The sequence below is a fragment of the Acinonyx jubatus genome, chromosome B2 (assembly GCF_027475565.1).
Source record: "Acinonyx jubatus isolate Ajub_Pintada_27869175 chromosome B2, VMU_Ajub_asm_v1.0, whole genome shotgun sequence".
Classification (NCBI taxonomy): domain Eukaryota; kingdom Metazoa; phylum Chordata; class Mammalia; order Carnivora; family Felidae; genus Acinonyx; species Acinonyx jubatus.
The window spans coordinates 100309837-100330142 of NC_069385.1; the positions used below are offsets into that span (position 1 = coordinate 100309837).

Sequence of the window (20306 nt, forward strand, 5' to 3'; positions counted from 1 at the left end):
GTCCCAAATACCCTCAGTGCCTATAGACATGGGTTTGATACACGTTAATTCGATGGTATTTTCAAGGCCCCCTAGTAGTGCAGAGTCCAGGCCCAGGGCCTGGGTAGTGGCTTCTTTTAGCCGGCCACCAGGGAGGGGAGACAAAGGAGGTCGTTTCTCCCTATAGTACTTCTTGCTGCAGGCTAACGCTCAACTCTTCCATCATCTAGGCCAGGACGCCAGATGCGTGTCGGGTGTGACCGCAGTGTAAGTGACCTCAAATGGCCGCACCGCCATTCGGGATTTCAGTAGGAAAAGCGATTTGCTCGGACTTGCGTGGCGCCTGTACTCAGCCATTTCATGTAAACTAGCAGGGCTGAGCACAGCCCTGCTGTGTGTGGATGACAGAAGTGACCTGCTAGCTCTGGTCGTCTGCACCTGGTGATGGTGCTGGCAGATCGCACCTTCCCATCTCGGGGAGACTTGGAAAGTGAGTGGTGAGTGGATCGTGAGCCCAAGTCATACATGTGAATGCTGTCTACTGTGCACTTGGATCTCAAAGGGTGGGTAAGAGGATTTTTTTCCTAATGTCTCCATTTAAGCCAAAGACAGAAGTCGGCGAGGATCTCTGCTGCAGCTGGTGCAGAGCCACCAGAGACTTGAAGCAGGCCCAGAGTCTGGTGAACCTCCCTCCTGCGGGGGCGGGGGAGAAATTGATGGACTGTGGATTTCTTGAGAGGGGCCATCAGTGCTGTAGGTCCACAAGCTCCGTGACGGAGGTGCTTTCACAGACTCAGGGCTTGACACGTATCCCCTGGAGTTTAGAGAGCGTGAGGTTTAGGGTGCCTGCTTCTCCCCTAAAGTGAGTCTCCAGGAGAGGGACTGTCTGAGCTGCTTAACTGCAGAGCCCTGAGAGCAATCTAAATGGATACAGAGGGAAAGAGTGGATCTGGAAGGGTTAGCCCGAGGAGGCCCCACATGTAGGGCCTCCTGAGAGGATGAGAGGGAGCCTGGAGGGAATGTACTACTGGAACCGGGCACATTGGAGACTGGGCCATCTGTATCCGAGAATGGCACTCTGGGAGGTTTTCTGGGGGAAAGTGTCCTGAGAACTCACAAAAGCTGCCTTGGGAGAGAGAAAGAGCCAGCTTTTCGGCACATGACACACAGAAGGTCCTGGTCCAGTTAGGACTTTACTGGACACAGAAATAAGACTTTGCCCCTTTCCTCTGGTGTCTACTCCCTAACCCTTCCCAGACAATACAAAGGCCAGAAACAGTAGTATGGCAGGTGGGAAGGGGAAGGGGAAGGAGCAGAAAGGAAGGAGAAACCCACCATAGCTGCCCCAGCACCTACCCATCCTTCCTCCCTCTTTCCTCTCTCTCTCTCTCTCACTCACACACACACATACTAGACTATGTGTATCTAAGCTTGACCAGGCCTGATCTGGGCATGCAGGATAGAGCTTAGTATTTTCACTTTAGACTGAAATGGACTTCTGAACACTTGAAAAGAATACTTTCAATAGTAATGAGTGACTGGGGGTAAAAAAAATTTTAAATTGGGTGGTTCTTGAAATCTTGACCTGGAGCAGAAAAACTCAACATGTACTATCTTACAGAACTTTTAGCAAGCTAGTTCGAGGTGGCTTGGTTCAGCAACAGAGGAAGAACTGTGGGAAGTTACCCAGCACTTCCGAGGCCAGGTATCCTGGATCTTGTATCGACAACTCCCACTCATTCACACCACTGGCTGGGCAACAGGGAGGAGCCGGAGCTGGTGGCTGACCTCAACTCTGGAGCAGCCATGGTTCTAAAAACTGAGTCAGAGCTCACAGATAACCAGTAACTGTTTTTCCTCCCGTCTCAAGGCCAGGTTCTCTAAAAGCAGGGATTTTATATATATATTCTCTAAAAGCAGCATGTGTGTAGATGTGTGTGTGTGTGTGTGTGTGTGTGTATAAAATTATTAACTATAGTTCAAATCAAGAAATACATTTTCTATTATGACCCAGTAAATACATCCTCAGCTGAAACAAAAGTTTCATGAAACAGTATATACCTACTATTTGTATTACACTCTCCTTTTTTCTGTTCTATTCCATTTTTGTTTAAATGCAGGTCTAATGGGCCTATAGCCACAGTTTGCCAATGTCTATTTCCCTGCAATGTCGGGGTAAGTAGGCACATGGCGGGGGGCATCGGCTTGCAGCAACAGCAGTCTGTGTGCTGTCTATACCCCAAGTGATGCTTCTCCTGGCAAAATCTAGTTTTATTTCCTGCTCTTAATCATTCTATGCCTGTATCAGGATTGTCCAGAGAAACAGAACCAATGGAATGTATATAGAGAGAAAGATAATTATTATAAGAATTGGCTCACATGATTACGGAGGCTGACAAAGCCCAAGATTTGCAGCAAGCAGGCTAGAGACCCAGGAGAGCTGATGGTGTAGTTCTGGTCTGAAGGCCAGGCCAGCAGGCTTGAGACCCAGGATGAGCCAGTGTTTTAGTTTGAGTCCAAAGGCAGGAAAAGGTTGTCCTAGTTCAAAGGCAAGCAGGAGGAATTCTTTCTTTCTTCGGGAAAGCACAGACTATTCAGGCTTTCAGGGGAGTGGGTGAGGCCCACCCACACCAGGGAGGGCAATCTGCTTTACTCATTCTATAAACCCAAATGTTAATCTCATCCAGACACAGTCACATCCAGAAAAATGACCCCAAGGCCCAGACAAGTTGACACATAAAATTAACCATCACAATATCCCTACCCCTACCTCACTAAATAAGGTACCATCTTAGCTCTTTAAAGATCCAATTTAATTTAGACTTTAGTATTAAAGTTATGTTTTTTTGGTTCCTATATTTTAAGAGTTCTGTAAATGCCTCTCTGAAAAGTAGGAGGTGTTTCAAAATGTAGGTCCAACCTCCAAACGATACTGCATTCTCTCATCAGCCAGGTCCGTTTGAAAAAGCACGAACAAAGTTAGAGTAGTTAATCTTGTCTTCTCCGTGAGAGCACACCCTGATCAACTGCAGGAGAGAGCACAGAGTAAGTGAGGCAGAGCTGCGGGGTACGCTTGTTAATAACAATCCCCAGCCTTTGTAAACCAGGTCAGAGTTTATATCAGAGGATTCCAAAATGGTCCTGCGAACCTGCCAGGTAGCTCAGATGTTATCCCCACCTTAAACTTTATGAAATTGAAGCTCAGATGGAATAAAAGGCCTGCCTGGGATTTCAGGACTAACATTTGTAAGCACATTGCCATTTCCAAAGCACTTTTAATTATTTTTATATTCAAATGCGAGCTTTGTCCACCCAGCCTGCACAGAGTAAAACTCTTAAAATAGCAAGCTGCTATTATCATCGCCTAACAAAAGAATCCAGTTATGTCACTGCTCAAACCAGGTCCCCTGAAATGCAGCTGTGGGTGATGGTAGATTTCTAGATTTGCTGTGGTCACCTTTACAAAATGTGCGAACCCATGCCGCCCACACCTTCCCCCCCGCCCCCCTCCACTTCCCACTGACTGCAGTTCCTCTCTCGCTAGGTCATGGATGGCACACATGACTTAAAAGCTGGGCACACTATCACTCTGAGATTTGGGAAGCCAAAGGGGCATTTGCCCAGGTGAACACCTTCTCTCCTGTCTCCTGTACTCTCTGCTAATGTCCTGATTTATGAAAAATCCTCATCTCTGATCTAGCCCCTCCAGCACCATGCAGACAGCCTTCCCTAAGTGAGTCTTCAGTTCTGAACATCAATTTTTGCTAAAAGATCTTTAAGAAGGTCTACAGCACTTCAGTGTTTTTCATCAGTGAGAAGTCTCCATGAAAAGTCACAGTCCTTGGCAATTGTGGGAGAAATTTTGTTCTGAGTTCCAGGAAACCCAAGCTTCCTGGGAATTTATAATGAAAAAAGGCACAAAACACCTTCTTTTACTCACCTATGAAAATTCTAGAAGGAGACTGGCCATGTCCTTCCTCCATTTGCATCTGGCCATGCGTGACCCCTTACCAATAGACGTCACTGCCCCTGGCAGTGATCATGCCCTCGTCCATGATGGCTAGACTGCTGGGCTAATGTAAGCATCACCATGAAGGGTGTCACAGGCTGCCCACCATTCTGCTCAACCCAGTTACCTTTGAGTCTCCCCTCGGGGCTGCCTCTCTAGGATCACCTCTGTGGAGTCTCCTTCAGCCCAGAAATGACTCATCAGCCACCCTGTGCTGTCTAGCCCCTATCCACTTAAACAGAGTCCCTCCTGCAGCCATTAGGAAAGAACATCAATGCGAAAATCCAGGGGAAACACCATAACCAGAACTGAATAGGAGATCTGATTTGGACACCTTTAAGTTTCCCATTCAAACAAAATATGCATGCAATAGCCTTTGGGAGAGAACGAACGGTGTTCAGCCTCTGCAGTCACCCAGAAGAGCAATTCATACTGACCTCCTTAATCAAAGAATCATCAACTGGGAGGTGGAGAGAGTCACAGATTTTAAAGAACATTTCTTTGTCCACATATCCTGAAGCTTCCTTGTCATAAATTTGAAATGCTTCACGAATGTTGTCTTTGCATGGATGATGTTTCAGTTGCTTCTGGATTGTGTCTATTAATGCTTCCAGTTCTTGCTCACCCAGGTCCTCTTTAGTTTGCTTGCTGTAGACAAAGGAAGGAAATGCCTGGCATCTTATTTATACTTGACCAGTCTCATCTCAGTGACCAAAGTTCTCATTTGGTGAAGTGGGGGAAGCTTCTAATGGCAAGCGGCTTGGACACTGAGCTGGCCAATAACGGAATGCTTGCCTGCAGGGGCTGGCTGATGACTGACCCCCACAGGAAGGCCTGATTAGGGGGTTTCTGAACTGAAGCCCAGCCTCCCTGGCTACCACCTGTTAAATCACTGCACCACAAAGAGCCAAATCTCCCACTGTGGCAGCCTCCCCAAGTTCGGTGTTTGTGCGAATCATCTGCTGCTGCTTAATGCTGATGCAGGTCTACATGGTCTGTTATCTCATCTAAAACTAAGGGAGTTTAAAAAAAATTACACACAGTCAGCAATCTGTTGTACTTTTAACATTCCCTCTCCAGTTCATTCTGAATTTTGTGACAGTGGATTGAGAAGTTTAGGCTTAGCATTTACTGAAATGAGAGATGAGTAACACAGAGCATTAGAAAGAAGGCGGTCTAACCTTTCAAACCACAACCAGGATAAGCAGAAGCCCAATTCATTTCCTTTGAACACAAAGGTACCATTACACAAATAAAGACTTTTAGAGCTGGAAAAGACATTTCATCTTTATAAAGGCATCTTGGGATAAAATGAGACCGCAATAAACTCAGAAACCCTTTCTCAATGATGAAAAAACAGACTTGAAGACCCAGATGTCACGTCACAGGCAGGACCAGAACAGACATCTCACTCGGGTTCTGACATGTTCTTCCAAGGATGCCCACCACCTCTCACCTACCCTCCCCCTCCACACCATCACAGTACCAGTCTACCATGGCTTTCCTGTTCCTATTTCCTTCTGCATAGGGTAGTCAAAAGGTTCACTGTTCCAAATGGCCTCTTTTAACTTCATTCTCTTTTGAACCACTGGCGACCCTTGCTGGGGAAGGCATAAAGTGCTACAGCCTTTCAGGGGCAATTTAGAAAACATGAGGCAAAAGCCCAGCAAAGAATTTCAAATAATTTATCCTAATGAAATAATCATGAGTTGTATACAAGGATACATCTAATAAAGCAGTTTTGAGACAGCCTAAATGTCTAAAAAGATTGTCCAAAAATCAGAATTTGGTTAAACAATATCCCCCAAACAATTAGGCAATATAAAAATCATGTGGCATGGACAATGTTGCAGAAAGAATAGACAGATGGGTGAGAAAATCAATGTGTAAAAGTGTATACAGAAGGCTACATTTTGCATCAGCTGTGAGGGGAATAAGAACATACAATTAAATCCGCTTACATTGTGCAAAGAAACTCTGGGAAGAGATTTTAAAACCAATGAAGTAGGTAGTTAGCTATGGAGAATGGAGGGTAACAAGCAGGTGGATGGAAGATGGGGCAGGAATAAAACTTTTCATTTATATATATATATATAACATACATATATATATATATATATATATATAACTTCAAATATATATAACATATAACTCATGTCAATTATATATTATATATCTCATATCATATGATATATAACTCATGTGAATTAATACCTACTCTAAAAATTATCAATGCTCCATAAAATATTTCATATCAGAAATGTTCATGATATGCAAAAAGCTAATTAAATATTACAGGATTACTCCACTTTATATGCATATTAAAACAATATTGGAAGTAATCATCTCTGGGTTATGGGATTTTAAGGAATATTTTTATTTCTATTTCCTAAATTTTTACTCCGTGAATGTTATTATGGGCATGTGTTACCTTTATAGTAAGACAAAAACAATATAAATTGCAATAATGAAAATCTCTAGTATCTAAATGCTGCCTGGCATTATTGAAGCAGAATATATTTACCTGATGGGTACACCTCCAGTCATATATACTAAATTATGAATGATTGCCTGGGCGCTATTTTAGTGGCAGAAAGCAGTGAAACTTCAATCTTCCATATCTTCCCAGGAGTTAGAGCCATAGAGCATATATATTTGAAATGTGATCATCCATTCACTCTGGGAAAGAGAAGATAACCCTCCCTTCCCTGAAGGGGCCAGATGTTTAATACTGCTTCATACAATAGGGAAAATGTCGATGGCATCTGCTGCCTTTGAGTATGCTGGAGTAAATTCAAACAGAGCTTGCCACAGGTGGTGCTGTTTACGACAGAGCTAGTGAGAGTTCTAGCCCCGACGTTATTGAGGGGCCCAAAACAGGGCCCCTTCTCTAGGACAGCTGCAACATTGTTCCACATGTTAACAAGGGAACACAGGGGCCAAATGGTCATCCTTAATGGGGACCGCCGACTGAGAGAGGTGGCTGGGTTCCCAGCACACGAGGTGCAGACTCTGTGCCAACCCCTCCGATGCCCTTCTTTTTCTTTCCACAAAAGCAAACATGAGTTTTATGGGGCGATTAATCTCCCATAGGTAAAAAAAGATGTCATGGTTTTCATTCCACTCTTAGACTATTTTCCTAGGGGCAACCTGGCAAAGCCCTCTACTTAGCAAGAAAGAACTAAATGGAATTCACATATTTTCTCCAACAGCAAAGAGACTGCAGTTTTGTTCTTTCTTATATTTGGGGGCAGGGTGGAGAGCAGTGGGCAACTCTATGATTTGTCAGAACTTTAAAGTGTGGCCATTTTGACTGCAAAGGTTCAGCGTCAACCCCTTAGCCTGACTTTAGCTCTTGATCCATGATCGAATGTCTCCCCTTGGCCCCAGTGGTAAACTCACTTCCAGGGCAGGCAGCCCCTTGCCTAGAGACCTTAGAGTGGTCAGGGAGCTGAGTAACAACCTCCTCAATTTTTTGGTGGTTTTCTCTGGTGAGAGAGAAGAAATTGTAGTAAGAGCATGAGCTCTAGAATCTGACTTGTTTCAATAGCTGTTTTACCACTTAAAGCCTGCATGATCTTAAGTAGATTACCTAACTGCTCTATGCCTCAGTTTCATTATCTGTCATAGGGGAGTTTGAAAGGAAGCCACCTCATAAAGATTGCTTTGAGAATTAAATGAACTATTACATATAAAGCACTTAGTACCTGACATAGCAAGTGCACACAAATGTCAGCTTTGAACAAAGTTCTTTTCACAGTCCTAGTAGAAATAGTCACTCATCTAACAACTATTTATTGAACATGTTTGGCTGAGTACGACAAGGAACCATTTTCTAGTAAGGATCCCTGCTCTCCAGAAGGGAATTAAGACATGGACTTTAAAGTCGCTCACAGGGGCGCCTGGGTGGCTCAGTCGGTTGGGCGTCTGACTTCGGCTCAGGTCATGATTTCACGGTCCGTGGATTCGAGCCCCACATCAGGCTCTGGGCTGACAGCTCAGAGCCTGGAGCCTGTTTCGGATTCTGTGTCTCCCTCTCTCTCTGACCCTCCCCTGCTCATGCTCTGTCTCTCTCTGTCTCAAAAAAATAAATAAAACGTAAAAAAAATAAATAAATAAAGTCGCTCACAGAAGGGAGAAAATGACCATTAGGGGTCATGTAGGGGAGGTACAAAGCCTGAGAGGATCACCAAGGGCTGAACTGGGAGATGGTCTTGAAGGATGTGAGGGCTTGGACCTGCTGAACGAAATAAAGGAACTTCAGACAATGGGAACAGCCTGAGAAAAGGCATGAAGAAAGGAATGCCGGAGGTTGGTATAATAAACCTGTTTGTCTGGAGTGCAGTGTGTGTGGAAAGGTAAGCTGGAACTCAAAGTTCAATGGTCATTTGGAGACACACTATGAAGGTTCTTGGTGGAACCTGGAAAGTTCAGACTAAGAACTTTAGAACTTTGTTTTTAAGTATATATATACATATATATGTATATATGTGTGTGTTTGTGTGTATATATATATGTACATATATACATTATATATATGTATATATGTACATATATACATTGTATGTATGTGTGTGTGTGTATATATATATGTACATATATATATATACACACACACACACACATATACATACAATGGAGTATTACTCAGCAATCAAAAAGAATGAAATCTTGCCATTTGCAACTACATGGGTGGAACTAGAGGGTATTATGCTAAGCGAAACTAGTCGGAGAAAGATAAATATCATCTGACTTCACTCATATGAGGACTTTAAGATAGAAAACAGATGAACATAAGGGAAGGGAAGCAAAGATAATATAAAAACAGGGAGGGGGGCCAAAACATAAGAGACTCTTAAATATGGAGAACAAACAGAGGGTTACTGGAGGGGTTACGGGAGTGGGGATGGGCTAAATGGGTAAGGGGCATTAAGGAATCTACTCCTGAAATCATTGTTGCACTATATGCTAACTAGGATGTAAATAAAAAAATTAAATGAAAATTAAAGGAAAGAAAAATTAATACCAGTCCTTCTCAAACTCTCCAAAAAATATATATATATGTGTGTGTGTGTATGTATGTATGTATGTATATATATATATATACACATATATATATATATATATGGAGAAGGAAACACTTCCAAACTTATTTTATGAGGCCATTATTACCCTGATACCAAAGCCAGTCAAGGTCCCTTAAAGAAAATTACACACCAATATCTTTGGTGAACATGGATGCAAAAATATTCAACAAAACACTAGCAAACCAAATTCAACAGCACATTAAAAGGATCATACACCATGATCAAATGGTAATTATCCTTTTTATGCAATGATGGTGCAACATACACAAGTCAGTAAATGTGATATACCACACTAACAGAATGAAGAATAAAAATCACGCATACATGGTCAACTAATCTTTGACAAGGGTGCCAAGAATACACAATGGAGAAAGGACAGTCTCTTTAATAAATGGTGCTGGCAAAACTGAGTATCCACAGGCAAAAGAATGAAAATGGATCTCGATTTAAGATAACAAAAATTAATTCAAAATGGATTGAAGACTTAAACACAAGACCTGGAACTGTAAAACTCTTAGAAGTAAACAAAGGAAAGCTCTTTGACATTGGTTTTGGCAATGATTTTTTGGATAGGACACCAAAAGCACAGTCAACAAAAGTAAAAACAAATAGAACTATTTCAAACTAAAAACCTTTTGCACAGCAAAAGGAATAATCAACAAAATGACAAGGTAATCTATGAAATGGGAGAAAATATTTACAAGCTGTCTTAGTCTGTTCAGGGTACTATAACAAAATACCAGAGACTAGGTAGCTTATAAACAACCAAAATTTATTTCTCACAATTATGGAGGCTAAAAGCCCAAGATCATGGCACCACAGATTCCACATGTTGGCTAGGGAAGGCTCTCTCTTTGGTTCAGAGACAGTATCTTCTCATTGTGTCCTCATGGTATAAGGGGGCTAGCAAGTTCTCTGGGGCCTCTTTTATACAAGCACTAATCCCATCCATAGGACTCTCATGACCTAATCGCCTTCCAGAGGCGATTAAGAGTTCCAGATGAACTCTTAATATGGATCAAGATATCAACACATAGGGGCGCCTGGGTGGCTCAGTTGGTTAAACCTCCAGATTTGGCTCAGATCATGATCTCCCAGTCTGTGGATTCGAGCCCCACATCAGGCTCTGTACTGACAGCTCAGAGTCTGGAGCTTGCTTCGGATTCTGTCTCTCTCTCTCTCTCTGCCCCTTCCCCACTCACACTCTGTCTCTTTCTCTCTCAAAAATAAACATTAAAAAAATTTTTTTTAGTATCAACATATAAATTCTGAGAGGACACAAACATTCAGACCATGGCACAAACCATATATCTGATAAGGGATTAATAGCTAAAGTATATAAGGAACTCATACAACTCAATAGCAAAAATGAATGAATGAATAAATAAATAAATAAACAATCCAGTTAAAACATGGGCAAAAGACCTGGATAGACATTTTCCCAAAAAGGATATACAAATGCTAAGAGGCACATGAGAAAGTGCTCAACCTCACTAATTATGAGGGAAATGTAAATCAAAACCACAATAAGATATAACACCTGTTAAGATGGTTATTATCAAAAAGACAAGAGATAACAACTTGGAGAGAATGTGGAGAAAAGGGAACTCTTGTACATTCCCATTGGGAATGTAAATTAGTACAGCCATTATGGAAACGTTATGGAATTGCCTCAAAAAATTAAAAATAGAACTATCACAGGATCTAGCAATCCCATTTCTGGATATGTATCTGATATCCAGATACATCTGGATGTATCTGTATCCATGATACATCTGGATGTATCTGTATCCATGATACATCTGGATATGTATCTCCAGGACCTCAAGGAGACATCTGCAGTGCCATATTTACTGCAGCATTATTCACAATAGCCAAGATATGAAAATAACCTAAGTGTCCAACAATGGATGAATAGATTTTAAAAATGTGACACATATATAAAAAACATGGCCCAATAGAATATTATTCAGACATAAAAAGAAGGAAATCCTGCCCTTTGTGACAACACGGATGAATTGGAAGGATATTGTGCTTAGTGAAATAACCCAGAGAAAGACAAATACTGTATAATCTCACTTATATGTGGAATCTAAAAAAAGTTGCACTCATAGAAACCGAGTAGAAGGTGGTTACCAGGGGCTGGGGGAAAGGTGATGTTGGTCATAGGGTTAAAAAAAAAAAAATCAATAACAAGACGAATAAGTTCTGGAGGTCTAATTGTGACTATTATCAATAATACTGTACCATATACTTGCTGTTTGCTATGAGATCTTCAACATTCCCACCACACACACACACACACACACACACACACACACACACACAAATAAATGGTAGCCAGGTAAGGTGATGGATATGTTAATTAACTTGATTGTGGTAGTCATTCACAATGTATATCAAATCACCATGTTGTAGACTTTAAATACATACACTTATACCTCAATAAAATTGGGGGAGGGGGGAAGTAGTATGATGAATTTGGAGCCAAGTTCCAGGAAGACTGGTCTGGTAATAGTATGTGAAGTGGATTAAGGGAAAAAGAGAATGGACGTGGGAAGGTAAGTTGGGAGGTACTGTGGAGGCCTAGGTAAGCAGTGATGGGAGCATGGCAGACATCAGTGGTCCCCTATTCAATATTCACCCTCTCCCTTTCCTAACAGAGCCTTTATTTTGTTTGGAGCAGCAGTAAAAAGTGGCTCTATGATGCAGCCCAGACAATGAGATGTCAGCAGAACTTGCTAGGTGGGGCTCCTGGATAAGCCCTTTAAAAACAGGAAAGACGTGGTGAGATTGGCTGTTCAGTCTTTTACCCTTTGTCCTTCCCCTTCTTCCTGCCTGGACTATAATGCAGTGCTAGAGATGGAACGTTCATTTTGTGGCCACAGGGTGAAAAGCAGGAGGACTAAAGCTACTACTTGCTAAGGGTGTCTGAGAAGAGAGAAAAAAACATCGAGTCTCTGTTGGCATTGCAAAGCCACCACACGGGCTCTGGAGTGCTTCCCTCCAGATGCCCTGTTACAGGTTAAGCTAATGTAAATTTGTTTTTGTTGTTGTTGTTATGTGTGGACAAAAGCAGCTCCTAACTGACTGAGTGCTTTAGATTAGGAAATGGTGGGGAGAATGAAAAGGAGAAGTCAGAGGCAAGACATATCATAGAATAAAAGAATTTAGCTTATTGAATATAGTGCAAAACAAAAGAGGTCAAAAGAATCTCAAAGATTTCAAACAAAGATAAATGGAACACTGATGTGATTAAGAGAAAGCAGGCAATTAACATTTATGGCTTGCCTCCTGTGTGTGCAGACACTATGCTGGCACTTGACATATGTTATTACAACACGCTGTTATCACAACTTTATGAGACACACACAGAAAGAAGCAAGAGCAGTTGCACTAGAAAGTTGGAAACAACAATGGCGTTTTTTCTTGTACAAATTGTGAGGTGCTGTGGTTCACCTGGATGAAGACACACTGAACAGGCCAACAGGAATCTAGAACTAGCGTCAGGAGAGTGGTTGGGATGGAGAGCAACTTGTTTAGACACTGTGCAATGAGGTGAGAGGAGACTGTCAGGCTTTAGAAAAAGCAAACAAGAGGACCAAAAATAGGACCTTGAGAAATACCAACCTAGTAGACAAAAAAGTAGCAAAAAGATACAAAGAATAGAATTCCAGAAGTAGCAGGGGTATCAGAGACTCTGACTTTCTAGAACTCATAAGAGGGTTTCAAAAAGGGGGCTCACCTCATCCTATGGATATACCTAGAAAACACCCACATCAGTGTAAACCCAAAAAAAGACCCAAAGGGTGGCAGTATAGATCTCCACAGCTAAATGTAGAGAAGAGGCCACATTAAAGAGGGTAGGAAGGTTAGAGACATGGTCAGCAGCCAAACAGACCCACAAGACTGTCCATGGGAGGGAGGGACTCCAGCAGTGTGGAGAGAAGAGAGAAGCAGACCCTACATGAGGTACCCCAGGCAAAGGGGACTCACATGGGGAAGATGAATCCCCACAACATTTGGTTTTCAACACTAGAGAGGCTTAACAATCAATAAGGCTTAACACCTGGGACTTTAAAAATCAGCAGCTTGGCTCTGGGAGAGCCAGGAGGGCAATAGGAAACTGAGTCTACGCCCCTAAAGAGACAGCACAACAAACAGCCGCACCAAGATACAGCATAGAAGCACGTTTGGGGAAGAAAAAAAAAAGGCTGGGGGTATAGAGGAGAGAGATTTGTTTACTAATCTCAGAGTGTGTGCTGGAGGGGCAAGGATCTTTGGCAGACTTCTTTAAGAACAAAAGAGTAGGTACCATCCTCCCCCACCCCCACACCTAGACAACAAGGACACCTGGGGGAACCAGGGCAGTATGAAGACTCTCCACCTAGCTTGCTACCAGTGCACTCTGTTTGCAGGTTCTCCTGTGGACATGACATACTCCTCCTCCATCCAGGACCAGGCTAGAGTTCTCCCCCTGCTGGGTGCAGGTCCCCTTATACAGAAGACCAGCATGGACTTTGCTGGCACTGCACAACCTGCCCCCATGGTCTTCTGGGGACCCGCTCCCTACAGCCTGACCTGGGCAGGAGTCCATCCAAAGTGGTGCCACCAGCCAGCCAGTGCACAAGAAGCCCTGAGAGAGTCCAGCACCACTCCAAAGTGCCTCTGCCCCAGGAAGAGGGGAAGATAACTGCACACACTATTTGAGTGCACTGGGGGCACTCCAGTGATCTGACACGTGATCTGACTGCAGACCCTGCCCACCAACGAAAGCTTCTCAGTGGAAAACACAGGAAGAGTGCCCTACAGTTCAGTGCTATTGCATCCTTGGCAAATGCCTGGTCTGACTCAACTCAAGTCCCAGGGGGCCCCAGACTTTCACTAACACCACAGGGACCAAACACTGCCATTGCCCACAATGGGAAAAAGCCACTGCGGACAACTGGATTGAAGGCAAATGCGGCTTAGCCATAACAGGAGGGCCCGTGCAACCCACATAGGAGACAGCCCTGAAGCGTCAGGTTCTGGTGAACAGGGGACACAGCACTGCAGGACACTCCACGACCTCTTCTTCATAAAGCCACTACTTTCAAAAGAAGGAGTTGTAGCTGACTTTTCTAACACATAGAAACAGACACAGAGAGAAAAAATGAGACAGAACAATATGTTCCAAATGAAACAACAGGACAAAAATCACAGCAAGAGAGCTAAACAAAACAGAGATAAGTAATATGCCTGAGAGAGAACCTGAAGTCATGCTCATAAAGATACTCACTGAACTTGAGTGGATGACTTCAGTAAGACCCTTGACTAGGAGATAGAAAACATAAAAAGGAACTAATCACAGATGAAGAACTCACTAACTGAAATTAAAAATATACTAGAGGGAATAAATACTAGGCCTGAGGAAACAGAAGAATGGATCAGTGACCTGAAGGACAGAGTAATGGAGAGCAATCAAGCTGAACAGGAGAGAGAAAAAAGAATAACAAAAAATAAAAACAGATTAAGGGAATGCAACAACGCCATCAAACAATAATAACATTCACATTATAGGGATTCCAGAAGGGGAAGAGAGAGAAAACGTGGTAGAAAATGTACCTGAAGAAGAGCTGAAAACTTCCTGAATCTGGGGAAGGAAACAGAAATCCAGACCCAGGGGGCACAGAGAGCCCCAACAAAATCAACCTAAACAGGTCCACACCTGGGCACATAGTAATTTAAATAGCAGAAAGTAATGATAAAGAGAGAATCTCAAAAGCAGCATGAGAAAAGAAACTAGTTACATACAAAGGAACCCCTATAAAGCTATCAGCTAATATTTTAGCAGAAATTTTGTAGGCCAAAGTGCTGAAAGAAAAAAGCCTGCAGTCAAGAATACTCTATGCAGCAAGGTTATCATTCATAATAGAAAGAGTGATAAATAGTTTTTCAGACAAACAAAAGTGAAAAGAATTCATCGCAGCTAAACCAGACCTGCAAGAAATGTTAAACGGGATGCTTTGAATGGAAGTGAAAGCCCATAAGAAGGATTAAGAAAAGTAGGGAGCACTAAAGAAGTAAAATTAAGCATATCTATAAAATCAGTCAAGGGATTAAAAAAAGATAAAAGGATGTAAATTATGACACCATATATCTAGTCATGAAGGGAAGAGGAGCAAAAATTTAGTGCTTTTAGGATGGGTTTCAAATTTAAGTGAACATCAACTTAATATAGACTGCTATAGGCAGAAGATGTTACAATCTTAATAGTAGCCACAAATCAAAAACTGGTAATAGATATTCAAACAATGAAGAGAAATGAATCCAACTACATCACTAAAGAAAGCCAGCAAACTATGAGAGAAGAGAGATGGACTATGTTCCAATCAAAAGACATAGGGTTATGGAATGGATAAAAAAGCAAGACCGTCTATATGTTGCCTATATGACTCATTTCAGATCTAAAGACACCTGCAGATTGAAAGTGAAGGGACGGAAAAGCATTAATCATGCAAATGGCAGTGAAAAGAAAGCCAGGGTCACAATACTTAGACAAAATACACTTTGAAACAAAGGGAACAATCCAACAAGAAGACATAACAATTGTAAATATGTGCACTTAATACGGGAGTACCCAAATACATAAAGCAGTTAATAACAAACATAGAGGAAGTGAATGATAGTAATGCAGTAATAGTAAGGGACTTTGATACCCCACTTACGTCAATGGACAAATCATCCAAACAGAAAATCAACAAAGAAACAGTGGCTTTGAATAACACACTGGACCAGATGATTTAAGAGTACTCAGAACATTCCATCCTAAAACAGCAGATTACACATTCTTTTCAAGTGCACATGGAATGTTCTCCAGAATAGACCATATATTAGGCCACAAAACTAGTGTCAACAAATTAAAAAAGACTGAAGTCATACCATGAATCTTTTGTGACCACAACACTATGAAGCTAGAAATCAACTGCGCATGCGTGTGCGCGCGCGCACGCGCGCACACACACAAGTCTGGAAAGAACACAAATACATGAAGGCTAAATAGCATGCTAGTATGAATGAGTCAACCAAGAAATCAAAGAGGAAATCAAAAATACATGAGATGAATGAAAACAATGGTCCAGTATCTTTAGGATGCAGCATAAGTGGTTCTAAGAGGAAAGATTATAGCAATATAGGCCTACCTCAAGAAGTAAGAGAAACCTCAAATAATCAAACTAACCTAGAAATACCTAGGAAAAGAAGAACAAACAAAACCCCAAGCCAGTAAAAGTAAATAATAAATATTAGAGCAGAAATAAAATAGAAACTAAAAAAAACCCCAAAAAACAAAAAAACAAAACAAACCCAAAACAATAGAACAGTACAATGATACCAGGAGCTGGTTCTTTGAAAAGACCAACAAAATTGACAAGCCTGTAGCCAGTCTCAAAAAAATTTAAAAAATAAAAAAAGAACTCGAAACCATAAATGAGAAATAATTGACACCACACAAATTCAAAGGACTGTAAAGGTATATAGTTTTTTTATAATATTCTGACAAACTAGACAGCCTAGAAGAAAAAGACAAATTCCTAGAAACATAACCTCCCAAAACTGAATCAGGAAGAAACTGAAAATTTGAACAGACTGATTTCCAGCAATAAAATAGAATCAGTAATCAAAAAACTCCTAACGGGTGCCTGGGTGATTCAGTCCGTTAAGGTTCTGACTGCAGCTCAGCTCATGATCGCATGGTCTGTGAGTTCAAACCCTGCATTGGGCTCTGTGCTGACAGCTCAGAGCCTGGAGCCTGCTTCCGAGTCTGTGTCTCCTTCTCCTTTCTGCCCCAGCCCCACTCATGCTCTGTCTCTCCTCTGTCTCTCAAAAATGAATAAATGTTAAAAAAAATATTTTAATTACAAAAAAAACTCCCAACAAATAAAAGTCGAGGACCAGATGGCTTTACAGGTAAATTCTACCAAATATTTAAAGACTTAATACCTATTGTTCTCAAACTATTCCAAGAAATAAAACAGGAAGGAAAGCTGTCAAATTCATTCTATGAGGCCAGCATTACCCTGATACCAAAACCAGATAAAGACATTACAAAAAAAGAGCAGGCCAGTATCTCTGATGAGCATAGATGCAAAATTCCTCAACAAAGTATTAGGAAACCAAATCCAACAATACATTAAAAAAATAATTCACCACAATCAAGCGGACCCCAGGATGCAAGGCTGATTCAATATACACAAATCGACAAGATACATTACATCTGTAAGAGAAAGGATAAAAACTATGTGATCATTTCAATAGATGCAGTAAAAACATATGATAAAATACAACATCAACGCATGACAAAAACCCTCAACAAAGTAGAGATAGAGGGAACATACTTTAACATAATAAAGGCCATATATGAAAAGCACAAAACTAACATCATACTCAATGGTGAAGAACTGAGAGCTTTTCCCCTAAGATCAAGGATGTTCACTGTCACCACTTTTATTCAACATAGTACTGAAAGTCCTAGCCACAGCAATAAGAGAAAAGAATAAATGGCAACCAAATTGGTAAGGAAGAAGTAAAACTGTCACTATGTGCAGATGACATGATATAGAAAATCCCAAAGACTCCACCAAAAAACCCCTAGAACTGATAAATGAATTTGGTAAGGTCACAGGATACAAAATCAATAGACAGAAATCCATTGCATTTCTATACACTAATAATGAAGTAGCTGAAAGAGAAATTAAGAAAATAGTTCCATTTACAATTGTACCAAAAATAATAAAATACCTAGGAATAAACTTAACCAAGGAGGTGAACCTGTACTCTAAAAACTATAAAACACTGATGAAAGAAATTGAAGATGAAACAAACAAATGGAAAGCTATTCCATGTTTGTGGACTGGGAGAACAAACACTGTTAAAAATGTCCATACTACGCAAAGCAATTTATACATTTAAATCCCTATCCCTAAATTTATACATTGCAATCCCTATCAAAATACCGAGTATTTTTCACAGAAGTAGAATATTCCTAAAATCTGTGTGGAACCACAAAGGACCCCAATAGCCAAATAAATCTTAAAAAAGAAAAACAAAACTGGAGGTATCACAATCCCAGATTTCAAGACATACTACAAAGCTGTAATAATCAAAGCAGTATGGTACTGGCACAAAAATAGACACATAGATCAATGGAACAGAACAGAGAGCCCAGAAATAAACCCACAATAATATGGTCAATTAATCTTTGACAAAGGAGACAAGAATATACAATACGAGGGCAACTGGGTGGTTCAGTCAGTTAAGTATCCAACTCTTGATTTTGGCTCAGGTAATGATCTCACAGTTTGTGAGATCAAGCACTGCATCAGGCTCTGCACTGACAGCATGGAGCCTGCTTGAGATTCTCTCTCTCCCTCTCTCTGCCCTCCTGTGCTCACTCTCTCTCTCAAAATAAATAACTTAAAAAAAAAAGAATACGCAGGGGGTGCCTAGGTGGGTCAGTTGGTTAAGGGCCGGACTTCAGCTCAGGTCATGATCTCATGGTTCATGGGTTCGAGCCCCGTAACAGGCTCTGTGCTGACAGCTCAGAGCCTGGAGCCTGCTTCAGAATTCTGTGTCTCCCTCTCTTTCTGCCCCTCCCCCACTCACACTCTATGTCTCTCTCTCAAAATTAAATAAACATTACAAAAAAAGAATATGCAATGTGAAAAAGATAATCTCTTCAATAAATGGTGCTGGGAAAACTGGATAGCTACATGAAAAATAAAAAAAAATAAAAAACTCAAAATGTGTTAAAGACCTAAATGTGAGACCTGAAACCATAAAAATCCTAGAAGAGAGCATAGGCAGTAATTTCTTTGACATCAGCCATAGCAACATTTTTCTAGATAAGTCTCCTGAGGGAAGGGAAACAAAAGCAAAAATTAACTATTGAGACTATATCAAAGTAAAAAAGCTTCTGCACAGCACACAATTGGCAAAACTAAAAGACAACCTACCAAATGGGAGAAGAGATTTGTAAATGCCACACCCAATAAAGGGTTAGCATCTAAAGAACTTATACAAGTCAACACCAAAAAAGTAAATAATCTAATTAAAAATAGGTAGGAGAGGGGCACCCAGGCAGCTCAGTTGGTTAAGTGTCCAACTTCAGCTCAGGTAATGATCTCACGGTTTGTGAGTTCAAGTCCCGCATCGGGATTTGTGCTGACAGCTCAGAGCCTGGAGCCTGCTTCCGATTCTGCGTCTCTTTCTCTCTCTGCCCCTCCCCCACATGTGCTCTGTCTCTGTCTCTCAAAAATAAACAAAAATGTAAAAAAAAAAAAAAAAGTTAAAAAAAAATAGGTAGAAGATATGAACAAACATTTGTCCAAAAAAGATATCCATGTGTCCAAGAAACACATGAAAAGATACTCATTATCTTTTTTGAGAGAAATGCAAATCAGAACCATAATGAGATATCACCTCACACCTATCAATATGGCTAAGATAAAAAACCCAAGAAACAACAAGAATTGGCAAGGATGTATAGAAAAAGGAACACTCATGCACTGTTGGTGGGACTGCAAACTGGTGCAGCCATGTGGACAACATACAGTATGAAGTTTTCTCAAAAAATTAAAAAAAAGAATTACCATATGATGTAGTAACTCCAGTTCTGGGTATTTACCCAAAGAATATGAAAACAGGAATTTGAAAAGATTTAGGCACCCCTATGTTTATTACATAATTATTTACAGCAGCCAAATCATGGAAATTGTGTCCATTGATAGATGAATGGATAAAGAAAGTGTGGTATACACACACATATACACACACACAATGGAATATTACTCAGCCATAAAAAATAATGAAATTTTGCCATTTGCAACAACATGGATGGAGCTAGGGAGTATAATGCTAAGTGAAATAAGAGACAAACACCATATGATTTCATTCATATGTGGAATTTAACAAAACAAATGAACAAAGAAAAAAAGACACCAAAAAATGACTTTTAAATTTAGAGAACTGGTTACAGAGGGGAGGTGGGGGGCATGGGTAAAATAGGTAAAGGGGATTAAGAGTACACTTATTGTGATAAACACTGAGTAATGTATAGAATAGGTGAATATATTATTATACACTTGAAACTAATACAACACTATGTTAAAAAATTTTAAAGATAGTCTCTTCGGCAAATGGTGCTGGAAAAACTGGACAGCAGCGACATGCAGTAAAATGAACCTGGACCACTT

General features: G+C 40.9%; 1 protein-coding gene across 1 annotated transcript in view; it reads right to left on the reverse strand.

Annotated features, from left to right (window-relative positions):
- Positions 1 to 2779: 2779 nt before the first annotated feature.
- The window catches only part of EFHC1 (EF-hand domain containing 1), a 66902-nt gene continuing 49375 nt past the window's right edge, over positions 2780 to 20306 (reverse strand). Inside the window, exons 10-11 of the mRNA XM_015070117.3 lie at positions 4426 to 4636; positions 2780 to 3005 (exon numbers count right to left, since the gene is read on the reverse strand). Coding sequence (XP_014925603.1) covers positions 2925 to 3005; positions 4426 to 4636 — 292 coding nt within the window. The 3' untranslated portion in view covers positions 2780 to 2924. The remainder of the gene's footprint in view (positions 3006 to 4425; positions 4637 to 20306) is intronic.